The 17,598-nt window shown below is 42.9% G+C and overlaps 1 protein-coding gene across 4 annotated transcripts in view; it reads left to right on the plus strand.

The window, feature by feature from the left end:
* pals2b (protein associated with LIN7 2, MAGUK p55 family member b) overlaps nt 1–17,595 on the plus strand; it is a 21,489-nt gene extending 3,894 nt beyond the window's left edge. The window contains exons 2-14 of one of the 4 annotated variants that reach the window (XM_023426666.2): nt 3,334–3,396; nt 5,894–6,157; nt 9,904–10,022; nt 10,637–10,789; nt 12,145–12,297; nt 12,743–12,970; nt 13,844–13,975; nt 14,061–14,157; nt 14,480–14,548; nt 14,645–14,806; nt 14,907–15,109; nt 15,275–15,403; nt 15,921–17,595. In XM_023426666.2, coding sequence (XP_023282434.1) covers nt 6,019–6,157; nt 9,904–10,022; nt 10,637–10,789; nt 12,145–12,297; nt 12,743–12,970; nt 13,844–13,975; nt 14,061–14,157; nt 14,480–14,548; nt 14,645–14,806; nt 14,907–15,109; nt 15,275–15,403; nt 15,921–16,097 — 1,761 coding nt within the window. In that variant the 5' untranslated portion in view covers nt 3,334–3,396; nt 5,894–6,018 and the 3' untranslated portion in view covers nt 16,098–17,595. The remainder of the gene's footprint in view (nt 1–3,333; nt 3,397–5,893; nt 6,158–9,903; nt 10,023–10,636; nt 10,790–12,144; nt 12,298–12,742; nt 12,971–13,843; nt 13,976–14,060; nt 14,158–14,479; nt 14,549–14,644; nt 14,807–14,906; nt 15,110–15,274; nt 15,404–15,920) is intronic. The other 3 variants (XM_023426668.2, XM_023426669.2, XM_087179393.1) reach the window with 3 other exon arrangements.
* The last annotated feature ends 3 nt before the right edge of the window (nt 17,596–17,598 follow it).

Here is a 17,598-nt window from a genome sequence, read left to right on the forward strand (position 1 = left end):
TGGGGGGGGGGGGTTATATGAATAGTCGGTCATTACGCATACATGTATGTCCACATGTGTGTGCAAACTGTCTCCTTGAATATCTTGTCCCCTGCTGCAATCACTACGACACCAGTGTCATACAGAGGGAACGCTGCAGCTCAGTGCTCGGGGGAGTTTACTAATTGCTCTTTGCTACCCCTGGAGTCAGCCAGTGAAGTGACATCTGGACTCGCAGGCAGGACAGAGCTCACTGGCCTCCTTTGTGATTCTCAAGTCATTGAGAGGAAGTGAGAGTGACGGCTGCTCTCAGAGCCCTGAGAGTAAGTGTGTTTCAGGGAGGGAGAATAGAGGTAGAGCAAGCATATAGACATAATTTGAATGCTTCCTCCAGGATGGATGCCTTATGGCCTTGACAGTGTGTGTATTCATGTTTCAGGACCAAAGGGGATGTAGCATTTTACTCCATCTGAGGCTGTAAACTCACAAAATGCGCTCAATGAGACACGGAGTCAAAGGCAGAGTGAGATTTCCTGCTAGCGTGACTACAAGTGGAGGAACTAAAACCACACAACCTGCTGATGTTTGTCTGTGCTTTTAACAGTGTGCATACACACACACACAAGTGTGTTTACATGTGTGGAACAGCGATGATGTTTTGTACAAAAACAAACCCTCTGATTCCCCCCCATAATCCCCCTTCTATGAGCTGTCCATCATCTGAGTGCTTGGCAACCAGGGGCACTCAGAGGGCTTTTGTTGGCTTGTCCTTATCTACAGACCAGCCAATGGCAGCTGGGGTTTGCAAGTGACCGCTTCCTGTGATTTTTTCTCTGTCCCAGGAGGAGGAAACAGGAGCGGACAGTGGTGAAGGTAACAGGACATCAGGGGAATCCTGAGACCAGTGCATGCTCAGTGTTATACTCATTGTGAGATACACTGGCCTGGCTGGTGACACATTTAATTGTGCTGTAACCCATTTCCTAGTCCTTGAGATGACCTGGCTTTTGCATGCAAATAAGTGCATCAACAAACTTCCTACATCTATTCTATGTAAAGCAGATTCTCAGACAGCATTCATGCACAGGCAGATACAAAAATACTTTCTGTTTCGTGCAACTATCACTAGAGGAACTTCAGTTACCTGACAGTTTCTAGAAAGATTGAAACCGATTAGGAAGGTGTTTGCATGCAGACGACCTCTCACGCCACTTTTCTTTCTCTCAACACTCTCTTGTCTCTCCCCTCTCCTCCTCTCATCCCCACAGGGCTTGAGAAGCTTTTCCTACAGCTCTATCTAATCTTTGAGGATTCTTCTCTCTTTCTTCTTCATGACTCCTAATGTGCCTTTCATCTATCCCCTAGTCCCATGGTCTAAGTCTCTTCTCCTGAAATTCTCCCTCTTCTTCTGGACCCTTTTTTATAGATTCCTCTAAAATCGGGTTGTGAACCTTCCCATCTTTTTCTGATCAGTTTTTGCTCCTCCCTCGTCATTCAGCCCTTTGATTGGCCCGGTTCCTGCTCCGTGGTGCGGATGACTTGCTGAAGAATTGCCCTGGTGGCTTTGCCTCCATTAACATTCTTCCAGGGGATATCTTTCACTTCAAATGAGCGTGTCAAGCCTGATCGTAATCTGTGTTGCGTAATGAATCGACCCCTCGCTTTCTCTCTTCCTCTCCCTTCTTCTCATATAATAAAGAACCAATTAGCTTGAGCTTGATGAGTGAAAATACGCTGGTACAGCAAAAAGGGATAATGGCAAAACCAGTGATGAGTAGACTTCCTCTGTCACCTTGTAAATGTTTTAGCACTTGGAAACTGCTCTGACTGTGCATGTTGGTATGACCGAAACTAGAGTGGAGCTTAAAGGTCAAACTTGAAGTGGACAGTGCCATCGCCTCCTGACTGTGTGACAGTGAGAGAGTATACTGACAAAAAGAAATATTCTCAGTTTCAGAACATTTAACAGATGCTTTTACACACCGAGTGAGTAGCTAGAACTTGTGACTTTTATTGGACAATCTGTCCATACGCCACACGATCCTTCCCATGCGGCTCGGGGCGAGAGAAGTAGAGAAATGGAGGGAAAGTGAAAGAGGCTGAACGAAATGAAGCGTGCAAGAGTGATAATCTATTGTTCCGTGGGTGAGTGCAGGCATCAGTTATTTGTAATCACACAATTTCATTGTTTTTTTGCCGGCTTGCATTCTCTAATGGTCCGTTTCACAATGGCTATTCAGAGCAGCACGAATGGTTTTTAGCGCTGCCAGACTTTGCAGTTCTATTAGACAGATAATGTTTTAAACGTCGCACAGTGAGGCTGGGGACGTCGCAGCAGTGTGGGGGTCCTTTCTCTCCACATTTAGAGTCATTTGAGAACAGAAAAGCAGAAAAAGAGAAGCAAGGAAGCAGTCTCTGAAACAGTGGTCTGGTGGCCGACGAAGAAATCCATATCCTTGATTTGAGTTTGACCTTGGAAACTCTTACACTTGCTTGTTCTGCTGCTTTCAGTCATCTTCATCAGCAGACATAGTTTGCTCAGTTGTCACGTATTACCTACCTATTATGATTTGTAAATGTCGGATTAAAGTTTGAGGTTGACAGTTCATTGTTTCTCTGATGAGGACCATGTTATATTATTGAAAGCCCCAGAGTAGGTGGACCCTTAGTAGAGATTTTCAGACCATGGATCCATCAGTTTTTTGTTTGTGGGATCAGCTCAAGAATTTTACAAACTATTATAAAGATATTTTGTGAGACAAAGAACATAGGAATGACTGTTTCTAAATGACCTAAAGCACTGCACTCTGCAATGTCTGCTACATCTGTTCTTGCATATTAGCCCACATCTATAACCGTGCAAATAAATCCTTAATTAAACAATACTGGTTAATAGTATTAAGCTTTAACAGTAGTGGTAAAACTTCTCATGATAAACGAAATGCATGAGTGAATTTGCAAGATATAAGCCTCTTTTAGAATGAATGCATACTGCTTTGTCATTACTTTCAGAGAATAGTGGCCATTTACTACGTTGATGGTGCTGTGCCAGCTGATGATGCAGGCATCCTTGAATAACTAAGGGCAATGAATCGCCCTGGAGGACTCTGTGCATCACTCTGGATGAACAACAGCCTCAGTCTGCAAACAAGGCTCCTATCTTGCAAGACACAGGGATGGCATAGATAGATGGAACAGATGGAAAGGGCAAACGGAGTCTGAATGCTCAAGCAAGTGTGTGAGGAATGATGAAAACGGGTGTGCACGAATGCGAGTAGAGCTGAATATTCATGCCTCATGAGGCTTAGCCTTACAAAGTTTCACACATCTCTCTCCCTCTCTTTCTCTCTCCAGGTCTTCACAGTTGACTGATGAGTAGCCAGTAGGACTGGGGTTGGGCTACACCGACTGGCACAGGTAAACACGATTTCCTCCCCGCCTCTTCCTCAGCACTGACTCACTGAAGACATTCAGGAAAATGTTTTCTGCATGCTGGCATGATTTTGTCAGTTCAGTGGGAGAAGTGCCAGTCTTTGAAGCAAGGATGTGCCCATCACTCCTCTTAAAAAAACATCACTTTCAAGGCAGGAAGCAGCCGGTTTTCTTATGGCTGTTTTATGCTCATGTAGATTACAAGGTTAATGAGACGTTTTCTGCACATGAAGGGCCACGCTCATATTAATCTGAACCGGTGAATTGAAGTTTCAAGATTTTTATACAAGGGAGATCTGTTTAGATTCATTTATTGCCTATGAATCGTTGTGATTGGCAGGAAGCACATCTGCTACACATTTGTCCTGGGTATCAGTATATTTCTGTCAGGTAAAGTCTGACGTATAATATGTCTCCACATGCTGGTATATATTCAAGTCTGATCACAGGTACAGCTTTCTTACTCATACAGGCTTCTCTTGCCTTTTAAAATACCAAAGTGGTTTGAATCGGTGCTTTTTTACTAACAGAAATCGAATTATTGCTCAATAATAAACCCATTATTTTAATTGCATCGCAATCTTATTATACTCAATAGAGACTTGGAGCTTGGTGATTACTTGTCCTAAAATCTGTGTTGACTTCCCATGATGCTTTGTTAGCCTAAGTACATTGTTTTCTTCTCACACAGCTGCTCTGCCTCAGTCTAACTCTGTGAAATCAGCTCTCGTCTTCTTACTTCAAAAGAGTTGTGAAGGTTTGTGTGTGATCAACAAAATGAACTGCCTTTAGATCTGTGAGGGAATTTACTTTAACAGTGAACTGATTCCCATTGATGGAAAATATCTTCACACTTCAGAGGCAGTGGTTGCTACTCAGTGTGTTGCTAAAGGCCATTTCAACCCATCGACAAACCAGCACTGTTATCCTGCTCGAGATGTTTGGGCGCCGGATGTGATGAGAGAGGGAGAGAGAGAGAGATTCTGTAATCCCGTGCTTTCGTGGCTGGATTAAAATCCCACGTCCCGAGTTGGGGGAGGGGTTGACTTGTCGTGTTGAGGATGGCGTGGAGGGAGTGGCAGGGCGGATTAAAGCCTACAGATCTGCTCCTTGCACAGCTGTGTCGCTGTAGGAGGGGCTTGATGGATGGTGAAGGGGAGGAGCCTTTTTTTTTTTTTTTTTTTAGATTATTCTCAACACCGGGGCAGCTCTTTGGCTCTTCCTCTGATCGTTGATATTACAACAGATGCAAGATGGACAACCAAAAAAAAAATTCTGCTGAACTTTTGCAGTTGGGTTGTGTTATGTCACTAAAATTTGCAATGGCTCAAGGGGTTCTCTACCTGCTTGGTTTTTAGCCAACGCAGTTTAGGGATAGCAATGGTCCCTAAGTTCTCGACTGCCATTTTACAGCCATTTATTGTCCCCAGGGGATGAATCCTAAAGACTGGATATCCCCTGACTTTTCATCCAGTGCTACTAACAGATCAAAATTTTCATTTATCCAGTGAAATATCCCGACATCTACTGGATATTGCCCAAAAGTATTTAGGCTCAGCAGTGGAGAAGCTCAAATTGCAGCCTCAAAAATGTGCATAATCCTGTCAGCGCCTTAAGTCCACTGATTTATTGAGAAGTAAGGTGGTAAGGGTACATTACTTTAACGAGGGATGGAGATGAAAGAAAAAACAGAGAGAGCAAAAAACACACATTAGGCTGACACATGCTGCTTGAAGGAGTTGGATGACCGCTGTGGGAACACGTACAAGCGCATTCTGCTCGCACTGAGAGTTTCTACACACTGCTGCAGCGGGGTGTCCAAACCCTGAACAGTGTGAATGAGAGAAAGAAACAGGGAAAGAATAAGAATGTAAGGTCAGGCTCCCTTCAGAAACACTTATGTAAGATTACTTACATAATGGCACATTCAACTGGTGTGTATGTGCATGTGTGCCTCCTTCTAGACAAGAGGGGCAACTTGACTTTGGGTGGGGTCAGGGAAACACAAGGAGGGGTGCTCAAGCAAGCCCTCAACAGCAGGAGAGGATTGTGGGATTATGTGTGTGTGTGTGTGTGTGTGTGTGTGTGTGTGTGTGTTATCAACAGAGGAGGGGGTTAGGAAGGGAAGGTATTAAAGGCAGAGTGGAGGGAGGGGACCGACAAGCATCGAATGCATGTCCACATCTGTGTGTGCAATCCAGCTCTCTACCTCTCTCTGTCTCTCTTCATGCCTGTTTTCTGAACTCATCTTCACGTCAGCACCTTCTCTTCCTCTTAAATTTTTTTTTCCCCCTCATCTCACCTCCTTCTCTCTGCTCCTTTTTCCCTCCTTGTCTCTTAATATCCCATGATCTTAATCCCACTCTATTGTCGTTCTGTTTGTGCCCCTTTGTTTCTCTCATTCTCCTTCCTCAATCCCCTCTCTCTCTCTCTTTCTTTCTCCTCTATACTCTCTCTTTCTGTGTGTTTTTTGGGAGTTTAGAGGGTCAGCAGTGCCAGACAAGAGGATTGGAGGACAGAAGACATAGTTACAAAACTACTGGTGGTTTACTAGTGGTTAGCCTTAGCATACTTGTGGCAGCAGGGAGGAAGAAGGAGGGCTTGGCGATGGTCACAGCTATGGAGGATGCCTCTCCCAATGGGGTACGGGAGGAGGAGGAGGAGGAGGAGGTGACGCCCCTGGGACAGCCTGGCGTGGAGGGGCCCCCGGCCATGCGGTCCACCCAGGGAGCAGAGACACCTGGAGGTGAGGAAAGGAGGAGAAGGCGGGGTGTCACATATTCAAATTTAGAAAGATGCTGTAGTCTTTTTGTTTTGAAATTTAAGATATAGGGATTGATGAAAGGGTTTTATGAAACATTTTAAATCAGAAGGAAGTATTGGTAGCTCCTACAGAATGATGCAACTGCCTTATTTTTTAGTTATCTTTAAACGCAGATGATCTGACGGTCCTTTAGAGCAGTGGCTCCAAAACTGTACTGTCTGACGAACCCCACACCCATGTCAGAAGAACTTAAGTGCCCCTTCATCAACACCGCCTGTCATGCTCACATTGTGTTAATCTGAATTCATCTGAATTCATTTTTAAACTGGATGTTGTTTAATAATATTAATATTGTATGTCTTTGAACTGTCAGTATTTAGGCTGATTTAGTCATATTTGTCTTTATAATACTAACATTTAGAAGTCGTAAAAGCTCTCAGTTTATCCATGGACTTTAGCTCATTTTTTCAACCATTTAGCTATTTTCAACAGTGCAGCCATTTGGATAACTATTTTTCACAGTTTGTCTATTGCTTTAAGTTCATTTCAACTTTTATCCATGAGATAATAGTATTAGTTTTACTATTTTAACCTTTTATCCATTAATTTAGTGTTACTTATCCATTTTAACCAGTCAGCCATTACTTTTAGCGAACTAAAAGTTCAATTGTTTATCCATTAGGTAAAAGTGTTGGCTAACTATTTCAAATGATTAAACATTTCTTTTATGTAATTATTTCAACCAAACATTTATTAATTTATGAAATATTAATTTAATTTTTCAACTGTTTATCCACTAATTTTAGCTAACAATTTCAACTGTTTATTCATACTTCAAACTAACTATTTCAAAAGATTAACCATTTCTTTTAGCTAACTATGTCAACTGTTTAGTCATTATTTTTAACTAGCTGTTTAGACTTCTCTGGTCCTAGAAAACTAGTTTTCACACATTCTTAATCCCAACAAGTATAGTGTTCAGCTCTTACAGCTAACTCAATATATGGATATGTTTCCTTAAATCAATATGTAATGTATATTTTTTCACAGTAGTGTCAGTCATTCAATGCACCACCTGGCAACTGCAGAACTATACCCCCTCAGGTACAAGTAAGGTTGGGAAATGCTTGCTTTAAAGGAGCTTTTGCTGCAGGGGTTACTTATTTTCCCTGGAGGTGGATCAGTGCTCACCTTACACAATTGAAAAAATACACTGAAATATATTTTGTTTTGGGTGATGTTACTTTTGTGCCAGTCGAGGTGCTCCTCTGATCTCCATCTCACAAATACAAAATAAAAAATACCACACATAATACAGGTTGCCAGGTCATTCTCGTGGGATTTGTCTTGCGTTCCTTGAGAAACAGAGTTAGGAATTTTTAAGCAGGGAGTCTCTGCATTAGCATTCCAACCACACAGTGCTGGTAGGTGTACAGAGGCGGTGGTTTGATGGTGAGAGAGACTGCAGGCGCAGACCAGAGTGCCACAGAGGGAGGAATTAAGAGCAGGTAAGCAGGATGATTCATTAACTAGATGAACAAGCTGAAAAAAAAAAAAAAAAAAACACTACAGTACACCGTCCAGTGCTGTAATCTCTTGGCTTTTACAACTTCTTCAGGCTAGGCTTAAGAAGAGGCTGGTAGGTGGTTGTATCGCCATGCCATATTTCATAGGATTATAAAGACTAGGAGGCTTTAGTTCATCTCCAATCTCTCACTAGATAGGAAAACATCTCGTGGTTGCTTGTGGAGATGAGTAATGTACACACAAGTGCAATTGTGGGGGGGGGGGCGGCTGGGATGACCAAACATTCCTGTGGTTGAGGACACAATGAACTGACCAAGTGGATATAGGTCAACAGAGTGAGAGACAAAACCTTGGATGTACGGTGATCGGATATGGAGTTTACGTTGGTGTATTTTTGAGATTGTGTACGTTCATGACGTCAGTTTAGACGACTCTCTCAGGACAGCTTTGCAGCTTTTAGATTTACTCAGACTCCTACAAGTTATTGTGTTTAAATGCGAATGTTTGAAGAATTGGGAAACACATTATTCTCCAAATTCCTGGGGGCTGTACCATGACTAATCTTAATTAAAGTGTGAGTGACTGCACTGCAATCAGGCTGGTTGGTCGTGTGGTTGTGTGGATGCCTTTACTACTATTACAACTCTGAAAGACTGTGTGTGGTCCCTAGAGAAACTGCATATCCTTATCATACTATCTATTGTATATTTGAGTGGAGGTTTAGATTGTGTTTCTGTGTTCTCAAGAGATAAGTATATTGCTTAATGGATATACAAGTTTAATTGTCTGCAGTGCAGTTTTTAACCTCCTTCTCCTATTTGTCCTTCTTTAAGAGGATCATAAATATTTAAAGTTTTTTTTTTTGCAATGGAGCCTGCTGTTTATGCAGTCTGTCTGTGCTCTGTGTTGATCAAGCCACCGTGAGGTCTTCCCGCCACTGTGAGATAAATAGTTGTTTTTTTTACACAATCTCTTCCTTTTTAATCATACAACTATGTGACTTCAATGAGACATGAATGACAAAAAGAAACGACACTGTCAAACTGTAGTTTAACTGACGTGGCCATTTTTGGGCTAAAAACCAGAAAAGGTAAAATTGAGATTCTATCTAAAATAAAGAAATATATCGATTTTGGAGCAAACCCTCACAAAAGAAGACATGTGAGAACGCAATGCAGTACGTCCTATACGCTCTGACATTATGAAAAAACACAAATACCACTATGTGAGATTGCCATGTGAAAAGCTGCTCCTTATGTGTTAAAATGAAACAGCACCTATCATGAATTTATCACGTGTGAAATGGTGTTCCAACTGTGAAACTGATTTTTAAATTTTTTTTGGGCTAAGTTGATTTTTTAACACATATCACCAGAAAACACAACAAACAACAGCAGAATTTCAACAAGTCAAGTCAACAATTTAGTGCATTCCTCCGTCTAAAAAGGAGACTGAAGTATTAGGAGTGAGACTTGACTTGATGACAGGAGTCAGGGTTACAGAGTAATAATGGGCTAAGGGAGCAAAATATAGAGATATCATGAGAGTGAATCAAGTGCATACAAGTGCTGACTGGACATATTTACTGCCCACATAAGTGTATAATGGTACAGAGAAACACACACTCACACATACACATACACACACACACACACACACATTCCCAGGGCTTTAAGTGTCTTAAATGGGCTTACATGGGCTTTGAGACCCTGGCATTAGGGCGTTAGCTGGCTGATACCTACAGTCGTCACCCCTCCCTCTCTGTGTTTGTGAACTCTACAGAGTTCATTTGTCAGGAAACCTTCGTACACCTTTAATCTGGCATACCTGGAGTTTCTTATGCTTTAATATATATTTAATGGTATATATTATGTGTAGGTCTTCGCTCGAACCTTCAAGCTCTGCATAATGGCACATCATATATAAATCATATATTCACGTCATTGAAATTGTCACTTAATTTGTAGCATTTGGGCCCATTTTTGCAAAGACTGAGTAACATGAAAGTGAGAGGCTGGTACTCACATTCTTAAGCCAGGGACTGCTTCTCTCCCTCTGGCTGCTGCAGAATCTTGAACACTGTTGTGTGTGTGTTTATGCTTTGTATGACTTTCATGCCCGGCTAACTCTTCTTATCTCTCTCCCTCTTCCTCTGTCTGTGTGTGTGTGTATATCTTTGTCTCTCGATCCCGTCCATCCAGCCATGCAGCAGGTGTTGGATAATGTGGGTGAGCTGCCCACCTCCACGGGCGCCAAAGACATCGACCTGCTTTTCCTGCGCGGCATCATGGAAAGTCCCATTGTACGCTCCCTGGCTAAGGTAGCACACACACATAGCTCGGGGTGAGCAGCAGTGAGCGGACTAAACACTCTAGGCAGCTCTGAGACCTCCGCCCCCTGCTCCCTGCAGTGCTTTGCTTTGCTGTGGCTGAGGTGCTGAAGCACAGTAAGGCTTTGACTAAAAGAGTGCACAGTGCATCTGCAGAGGAATTTAAAAAAGTGCATACAGACTGTTTGTAACAAAATAAAGTAGCTCTACCCTATTGTGCCTTTTTACTGATAGTGCATGTATTGCCTCTGCACACAAACACACACCTTCTCTGCTATTTGAAATCTAGTGTGCAGTGAGTTCAGTTGGAGGACAGCTGTCGTTCCTGCTAGACAGGCTGTTGTCATTTTCCACCATTCAGCTTCTCCCTGCAGGGCTGGAACTTGTACAGATGACGGATGACTAAACATAAACAAAGACTCCTTTGACTTTTAACAGTGTAACATGAGGCAGACAGTGGCTTGCTTACACAGCGAAACAAATACCACTGTATGCAGAATCCAATATAATGTCAGCAATCACTACTACTAGAAAACAAAAAATTAGCTTCATTCACATCAGTAAGAAACCTTCCCTCCCTGAGCTTCTTTGCCCCCCCCCCCCAGGCTCACGAGCAGCTGGAGGAAGTCAAGCTGGAGGCGGTGCAGGACAACAATGTGGAGCTGGTGACAGAGATCCTGGGCGACATCAGCAACCTCAAGGTTAGAGACGACAGCGCGGCCGAACTGTCCAAGATCCTGCAGGAGCCACACTTCCAGGTGAGAGGCTCATACGCACATATTCTGCACAACTTATATGCTGCATGTCAAATATTAGTTCCGCTGATAAGGTTAATAAAACATGATTTATGGATGTAATTTTGCTGCTATTGGATTGAATATTAACTCAGTTTGGGAAGTACAGGTGCCCAGTGACACTAAGCCCAGCCTATAGTTGTAATGTTTTGACTGTAGTTACAGTAGCACAGAGCTGATGTTTTGGATCCTGTCCTCGTGCAACAGTAGGACACTAACCTCTATCCCCAGACCGACCAGGGGCTTTACACAGGTTAGACCAATAGGAGTTAGACTTCTGAGCCCAACAAGCCCCTGCACCAATCAGGGCCTTCTGTGCTGTAAGCTGGAGGATAAGACCCTGTTGACCTACTGAGAGAAAGAGAGAGAGAGAGAGACAGGGAGGGAGGGAAAAAGGCAAGCTGGGGAGAAAAGAGAAGAGAAATGAGGGAAACAGATATTACATCACATACTGAATGTGTGAGTATATGAATTTTTCTGTCACTTGTCTGTCTGATTGTCAGTAAGGTATTTAAAAGTAGTCTCAATAGTAAGTTTAATCAAGAAACAGGCTTGGATGAAAGCTGGTGTAGGGACACTCAGCGAACCAGGAATTAATTGAATGCATTTTGGTCGTAATCCATATTTGGGATTTATGCCATTAGACGATTAGTTTTTTTTTTTTTTTTTTTTTTTTTTGTTGTTAAGCCACAACTTTGAATATGTTTGTGATAGGCACATCTGTGAAGTTTGTTGTTTAAACAGCTCTGTGCTCACAATCCTTTTTTTTTTTTGGAAATTTAAACCCAAGAGACAAATGATGAACAAACTGTTACAGATGCTGCAACACCGCAAATTAGACAATTACTGTGTGTTGGTAAAGGCTTCTGTTCTACTGTCCGTCCATGAGTTTTTGTTTCCACTCGTACCATCTGTCAATGTATTCTACCTCACACAGCTGTCATCACTTTTTTCTTTTCCTTGAAACATCAAGTCACAGTTTTGTTGGCATTATTAAAGTGAGACTGTTTCACCTGTGGCCCCAGGTGACAATTACTGCATAATGGTTAAAACTAAAATGTAGTGTAACAGCAGCACACATAGTAAGCTGACTTAACAATGTCAGTTACACAGAAATGTACTGGTCATATCAGACTCTCTCTCTCTCACTTTATCCTTCTCTCTCTCTCTCACTTTATCCTTCTCTCTCTCTCTCACTTTATCCTTCTCACTCTCTCTCTCTCCCTTTATCCTTCTCTCTCTCTCACACTTTATCTTTCTCACTCTCTCTTTCTCACACTTTATCCTTCTCACTCTCTCTCTCTCTCTCTCTCTGTCAGTCTCTTTTGGAGGCACATGACATGGTGGCCTCAAAGTGCTATGAAGTCCCGCCCCCGGCTGAAACGGCCAATGATGCGGCTGTGAACAGCGCTCTGATGCAGGCCGATGCTGTGCGCATGATTGGCATCCGAAAGAAGGCCGGAGAGCCACTGGTGAGCAGAGGCGTGTGTGCGTGTGTGTGTGTGTGTGTGTGTGTGTGTGTGTACTTGTTCTACATAGTGAGGACCAAAAAAAGTATTTTGAGGACATTTTGGGAAAGTGAGGACTTTCGGCCGGTCCTCACTTTGAAATGTCTGGTTTTAGGATTAGGCATTCAGCTGTGATGGTTAGGGTCAGGGTAAGAGGCTACATTGCATTATGTCAATGAGTGTCCTAACAAAGCGAGAAGTACAGGTGTGTGTGTGTGTGTGTGTGTGTGTGTGTGTGTGTGTGGAAACTGCTGGAAGGGAGTGGTTGGGTACATAACCAAATGAATAACCAAGTGAATCATTAATTGTGAATAGACGCCGGAACAGGGTGCTAGTGTGAAACAGGGTGTGTGTGTAAAACAAGATATCAGAGGATAAACATCATCTTCCTCCCTCTCCTTCCTCTCAGGGCGTGACATTTCGTGTGGAGAAAGACGACCTGGTCATTGCAAGAATCCTGCACGGCGGCATGATTGACAGACAGGGCCTGCTCCACGTGGGAGACATTATAAAGGAAGTGAACGGGAAGGACGTCGGCAACAACCCCACGGAGCTGCAGGAAATGCTGAAAGACTGCAGTGGGGGCATCACGCTGAAAATACTCCCGAGCTACCGAGACGCTCCTGCACCTCCGCAGGTACACTCGCAGACCAATGTCAAATGAGATGATAATATAAACACAAGCACGCACACTTATGTAATGAGTGGCAGATGTTGGGCAGTGGTACAGGGCTGGTGATCTGTCCTACGGCCTTCCCACAATCCCCTGTGCAGGAATGTGAACCCTTGGAGCCCTATTAATAACACTCCACATGCTATCTAGGTCACACTAGCTGTTTCTGTCTCTTGCACACACACACACACACACACACACACACAAACGTTTCCTGTAATCTCGCGCTCCCTCACATGGAAAGTACAGTAATTTATGATAGTTTTAGTTATTTTCTCTCGTTCGTGCAACACTGATTTTTTGACCTGTTATGCCTCCTGCATCGAAAACTCCTGACGATATTTTGTGTCTTGAACAAACGGACATAACCTTGGAAATGCCTGTTCGGTTTAAATTGAATGAACAGCAGTACAACTGAATGACACATAATGCAAAATCACATCCTGCTCTGTGGCTCAGGGCGCGCTGCTCTGTATACTTTACTGGCTTGTTTTATTGCTTCCTCTGGCTGCTTGTTTAATCTAATACATCGGCCAGAGCACTTACACTCCCTGGCAAAAGTCTCCACTGTTAGCCCAGTGTGAACAGCTGTGTCGGGCGCAGTGTGGGACGTGGGACGTAACGGGCGTGAATGAGCCACTGTTACTGTGTCAGAGTGTGAGACAGCATGCTGTGCTTTTTCTAGTGTGTGTACGTTTGGGTGGTTTGTCCACAACCAGCTTAGCTACATTTTTCTATTTACTGTAAGTGCTGCAAATTTCACTGTGACCACGAAAACACACCCATGTTTGAATTAACTCCTGCAAAGACTCAAACTGTTCATGTGTTCATCCACAGGTGTATGTGAGGCCATACTTCGACTACAACCCAGCCAATGATAACCTGATCCCCTGTCGAGAGGCGGGGATGGCCTTCATGAAAGGAGACATCCTTCAGATTGTCAACAGAGAGGATCCCAACTGGTGGCAGGTGAGCTTTCCTCCACTTATTTCTAATCACAGGTACAAAAAAGATTTCAAGTTTAAACTACAACCTGATCTGTAATCTGTGCCAGGCGTGTCATGTGGTGGGCGGGGCTACAGGACTGATACCCAGTCAGTTCTTGGAGGAGAAGAGGAAAGCTTTCGTCCCTCGAGACTTTGACGGATCAGGTAGGTGGCTGCAAACATTTCTTGGCGGTGTTCTATATAAACACTGTAAATCGTGCTTTGGTTAGAGCTACAACTCAAGTTTCCAGTTTCTCTCTTTAGAAAGGCTGATGTTGAAAAGATGGATTGCCATTAAGTCTGTCAATGGGTTTGCTGCCAGACCTCTGTCACCTAGCTATTGCTTTTACCACTGAAAACTGATTTATGGTGAAAAAGCCTCAGACTTCAACACTCAGAATATGGTCCACGCATGCCCCCTTTTGGCCAAATGCTGTAATTGCTGTAAAAATGTACAAGCACACTAATGTTCACTCTTGATTTATAGGGATCCTTTGTGGCACCATAGCTGGCAAAAAGAAGAAGAAGATGATGTACCTGACGGCCAAGAATGCAGGTCGTTAAGCTCTTCCCCCTGGTGACTCTTTGCTGACACCTTCATTATCTTTTTCTTTGAATGGCTAACTGTGTAATTGTGTCTGTGTTCAAACAGAGTTTGACAGACATGAGCTGCAGATCTATGAGGAAGTGGCAAAAGTGCCACCGTTCCAGAGAAAGACACTGGTTCTGATTGGTGCACAGGGTGTGGGTCGACGCAGCCTGAAAAACCGACTGATGGTCCTCCAGCCCACACGTTTCGGCACAACAATCCCATGTACGCCCCGCTTGGTTCCTGTCTGTGCTTCTAAATTCTGTCACACCCTAACACAAAAAATGTTTTACAGTGTCCAATCACACTGAATCTCTTCTGTTAGACACTTCACGGCGACCACGTGACGATGAGCTGGACGGCAACTCCTACCACTTCACCAGTAGGACAGAGATGGAGGTCGACGTGAAGGCCGGCCGCTTCCTGGAGCACGGCGAGTATGATGGCAACCTGTACGGCACCAAGATTGAGTCCATACATGAGGTGGTGGCCACAGGACGCACCTGCATCCTGGATGTCAACCCACAGGTAAGAGGACAGTGTTAAAGTTTATACAAGTTTAGGGTGGATTTAATACATATTTTAGTCAAGTTTTGTCAAGTGTCTTTGGATAATGAGGTCCTCACAGACATACAGAAGTACTATGTTTTTTAAAATTTTGACTGCAACGTTACCTCGTGTCTCTCTCTCCAGGCTCTGAAGGTGCTGAAAACAGCAGAGTTCATGCCCTACGTGGTGTTCATTGCGGCGCCAGATTTTGATACACTCAAGGGCATGCACAAAGCTGTGGTGGACGCAGGCATCACAACTAAGCAGCTCACGGTAGGTGAACACCCACGCACATGTTTGTGTCCACAAACATTTGCATTACCCACACTGGGCCACCTAAAAAAAGAAAACAAGATATATGAGCACCTGATTATACATTCATTCATCCTTACCCACAGCCCCCATGCAGCAGCGGTATTGCTACTTTACTTCTAAAGTAGCTATACCACCAGCTATTTACTTTCCCCTTTCAGAGTACAGTGTATATGGAATCCATCATAATTTTTCTATCTAAAATTTAAGTTGCAAATATCTAGTAACTACAACTGTATAACAAATGTAGTGGAGTAAAAGGTAGAATATTCTCCTGAAACAGTGGAGTAAAAGAATAAAGTTTTCATTCTGTAGATGCAAAATGCCTGAAAAATTAATAAAATCACATACTACACCTCATTCATTTAGTCATTTGTCATTTTCCTACCTGCAGTCAGGCTTCTTTATACTTTTGTGCATCTCTTGTCAGTAGCTTGTACATGTTTCCACAACTGACCTGTCCCCTGTGTGCTGGCAGGATGTGGACCTGAGGAAGACGGTGGATGAGAGTGCTCGCATCCAGAGGGCTTACAGCCACTACTTCGACCTGACCATCGTCAACGACAACCTGGACAAGGCCTTTGAGACGTTACAGGCCGCTGTGGACAAACTGTGCAGTGAACCCCAGTGGGTCCCAGTGAACTGGGTGTACTGAGGACCAGCAGCCACTCTGGGCGGGTCACACTGACCCACCAGCGTGTGTGTGTGTGTGTGTTTCTGACAACAAAGGCCAAAGAAGAGGAGAAGAGAGCAAACATGCTTCTGCAAAATAACAAATTAAAAAAAAAAAAAAAAAAATACTACTCCTATTGCTCTTTCTCCTCTTAGGCCTGCACGCCGTGCAACTTTTTTTCTACTCAAAACTCTAAAAGGGAAAGAGTGTTTATTTATTTTATAACTTTTTATGAAAGATCTTTCTATTCAATGTGGAATTCCAGTGAGAATGAAACGAAAAAAAAAAAATCTGGTCACATACTTGGGCCATATTTTTGCATTAATTTATTGTTGTAGTAGTTACACGTCTTTTTTTGGGTAGTTGTTACTCTTGATTTCAAGTGTTTTTGTCGTCTTCCTTCATGGACACCCAGGATTTATGATCCCCATCCAAGCTCCAAAATGAAGACAAGGAGAGGCGAAGTATTAGAAGATCTTTGAGCAGTCATTGTCCAAGAAACCTGTCAGCATCACACATCATTGCCATGTCTGGGCAACCTGTGGAGCCGTTTTATTTTCACCTCCCTACAACTGAATCCTTTAGCGTTCTTATATAGCTGGCCCTGAACTCTTCTCACAGTGTCGTCCACAGGATAAATTGGGTAGAAATAAAGAGGTTGAAAAGCCTGTTTGTGCACGACTCCTCTGTTATATGAAAGAAAAACTACTTTATGATGTACTTCTTCAAAGATCATACACTGTCCTTGTCTGGTAATTTTGTCTAATTTTGTTTTCTTACAGTAGCTTTTCATCAGTGTGGTGATTTATAGTGTAGTGTTTGTCACACATGATCCTTTGCTTTGTTTTTAATGATCCTGTTACACCTGTCTGTCTGTCTGTCTGTCTGTCTATCTGATCATCACAGTGTCACTTACCGTCATCTTTACCGTCTATACATAAACCAGTTTGTTCAAATTTTATATATGTGGTTAAACCTGCTCTCTCCTACTGGTCCTTACCTTCAGTGTTGCAGTATGCCAAAGCCTGAATCATACTCCAAATAAAGTTTGACATTTACTGTTGTTAAACCTGATTGGCATTTCAACTACAGGCTGTAACATGAATTTATACTTATTATACAAACATAATGCAACTTTGGATGGTAAATGCATCAAGCAAAGCCAAAGGGTAAAATTCTAGTACCACAGCATGTCTCATAATGCTCTGTAAATCTTTAAGTAAAATATTTTTTAAAAAAGACGTCAAGATCAGGCCATTTCACTACTTTCCATTTCAAATTTGTTCTGAAAAATGACCTTATATGGATATTGGCTGTGATATATGTAACATTTTAAAATCCTAAGGTCAATCTGTGCCACGTTTTAGAAAACAGCTCTACTGCCTGTTGAAGTGTTTCGCATCAACCTCATGTCTATGGATTTGTTTTTACATTTTTATCAGCAAAGTTATGATGAATAAAGTTTATTAAACCTCACAAACTG

This window comes from Seriola lalandi, unplaced genomic scaffold (assembly GCF_002814215.2).
Source record: "Seriola lalandi dorsalis isolate HSWRI2012SDOR001 ecotype SW California unplaced genomic scaffold, Sedor1 jcf7180002054834, whole genome shotgun sequence".
In the NCBI taxonomy this organism is placed as follows: Eukaryota; Metazoa; Chordata; class Actinopteri; order Carangiformes; family Carangidae; genus Seriola; species Seriola lalandi.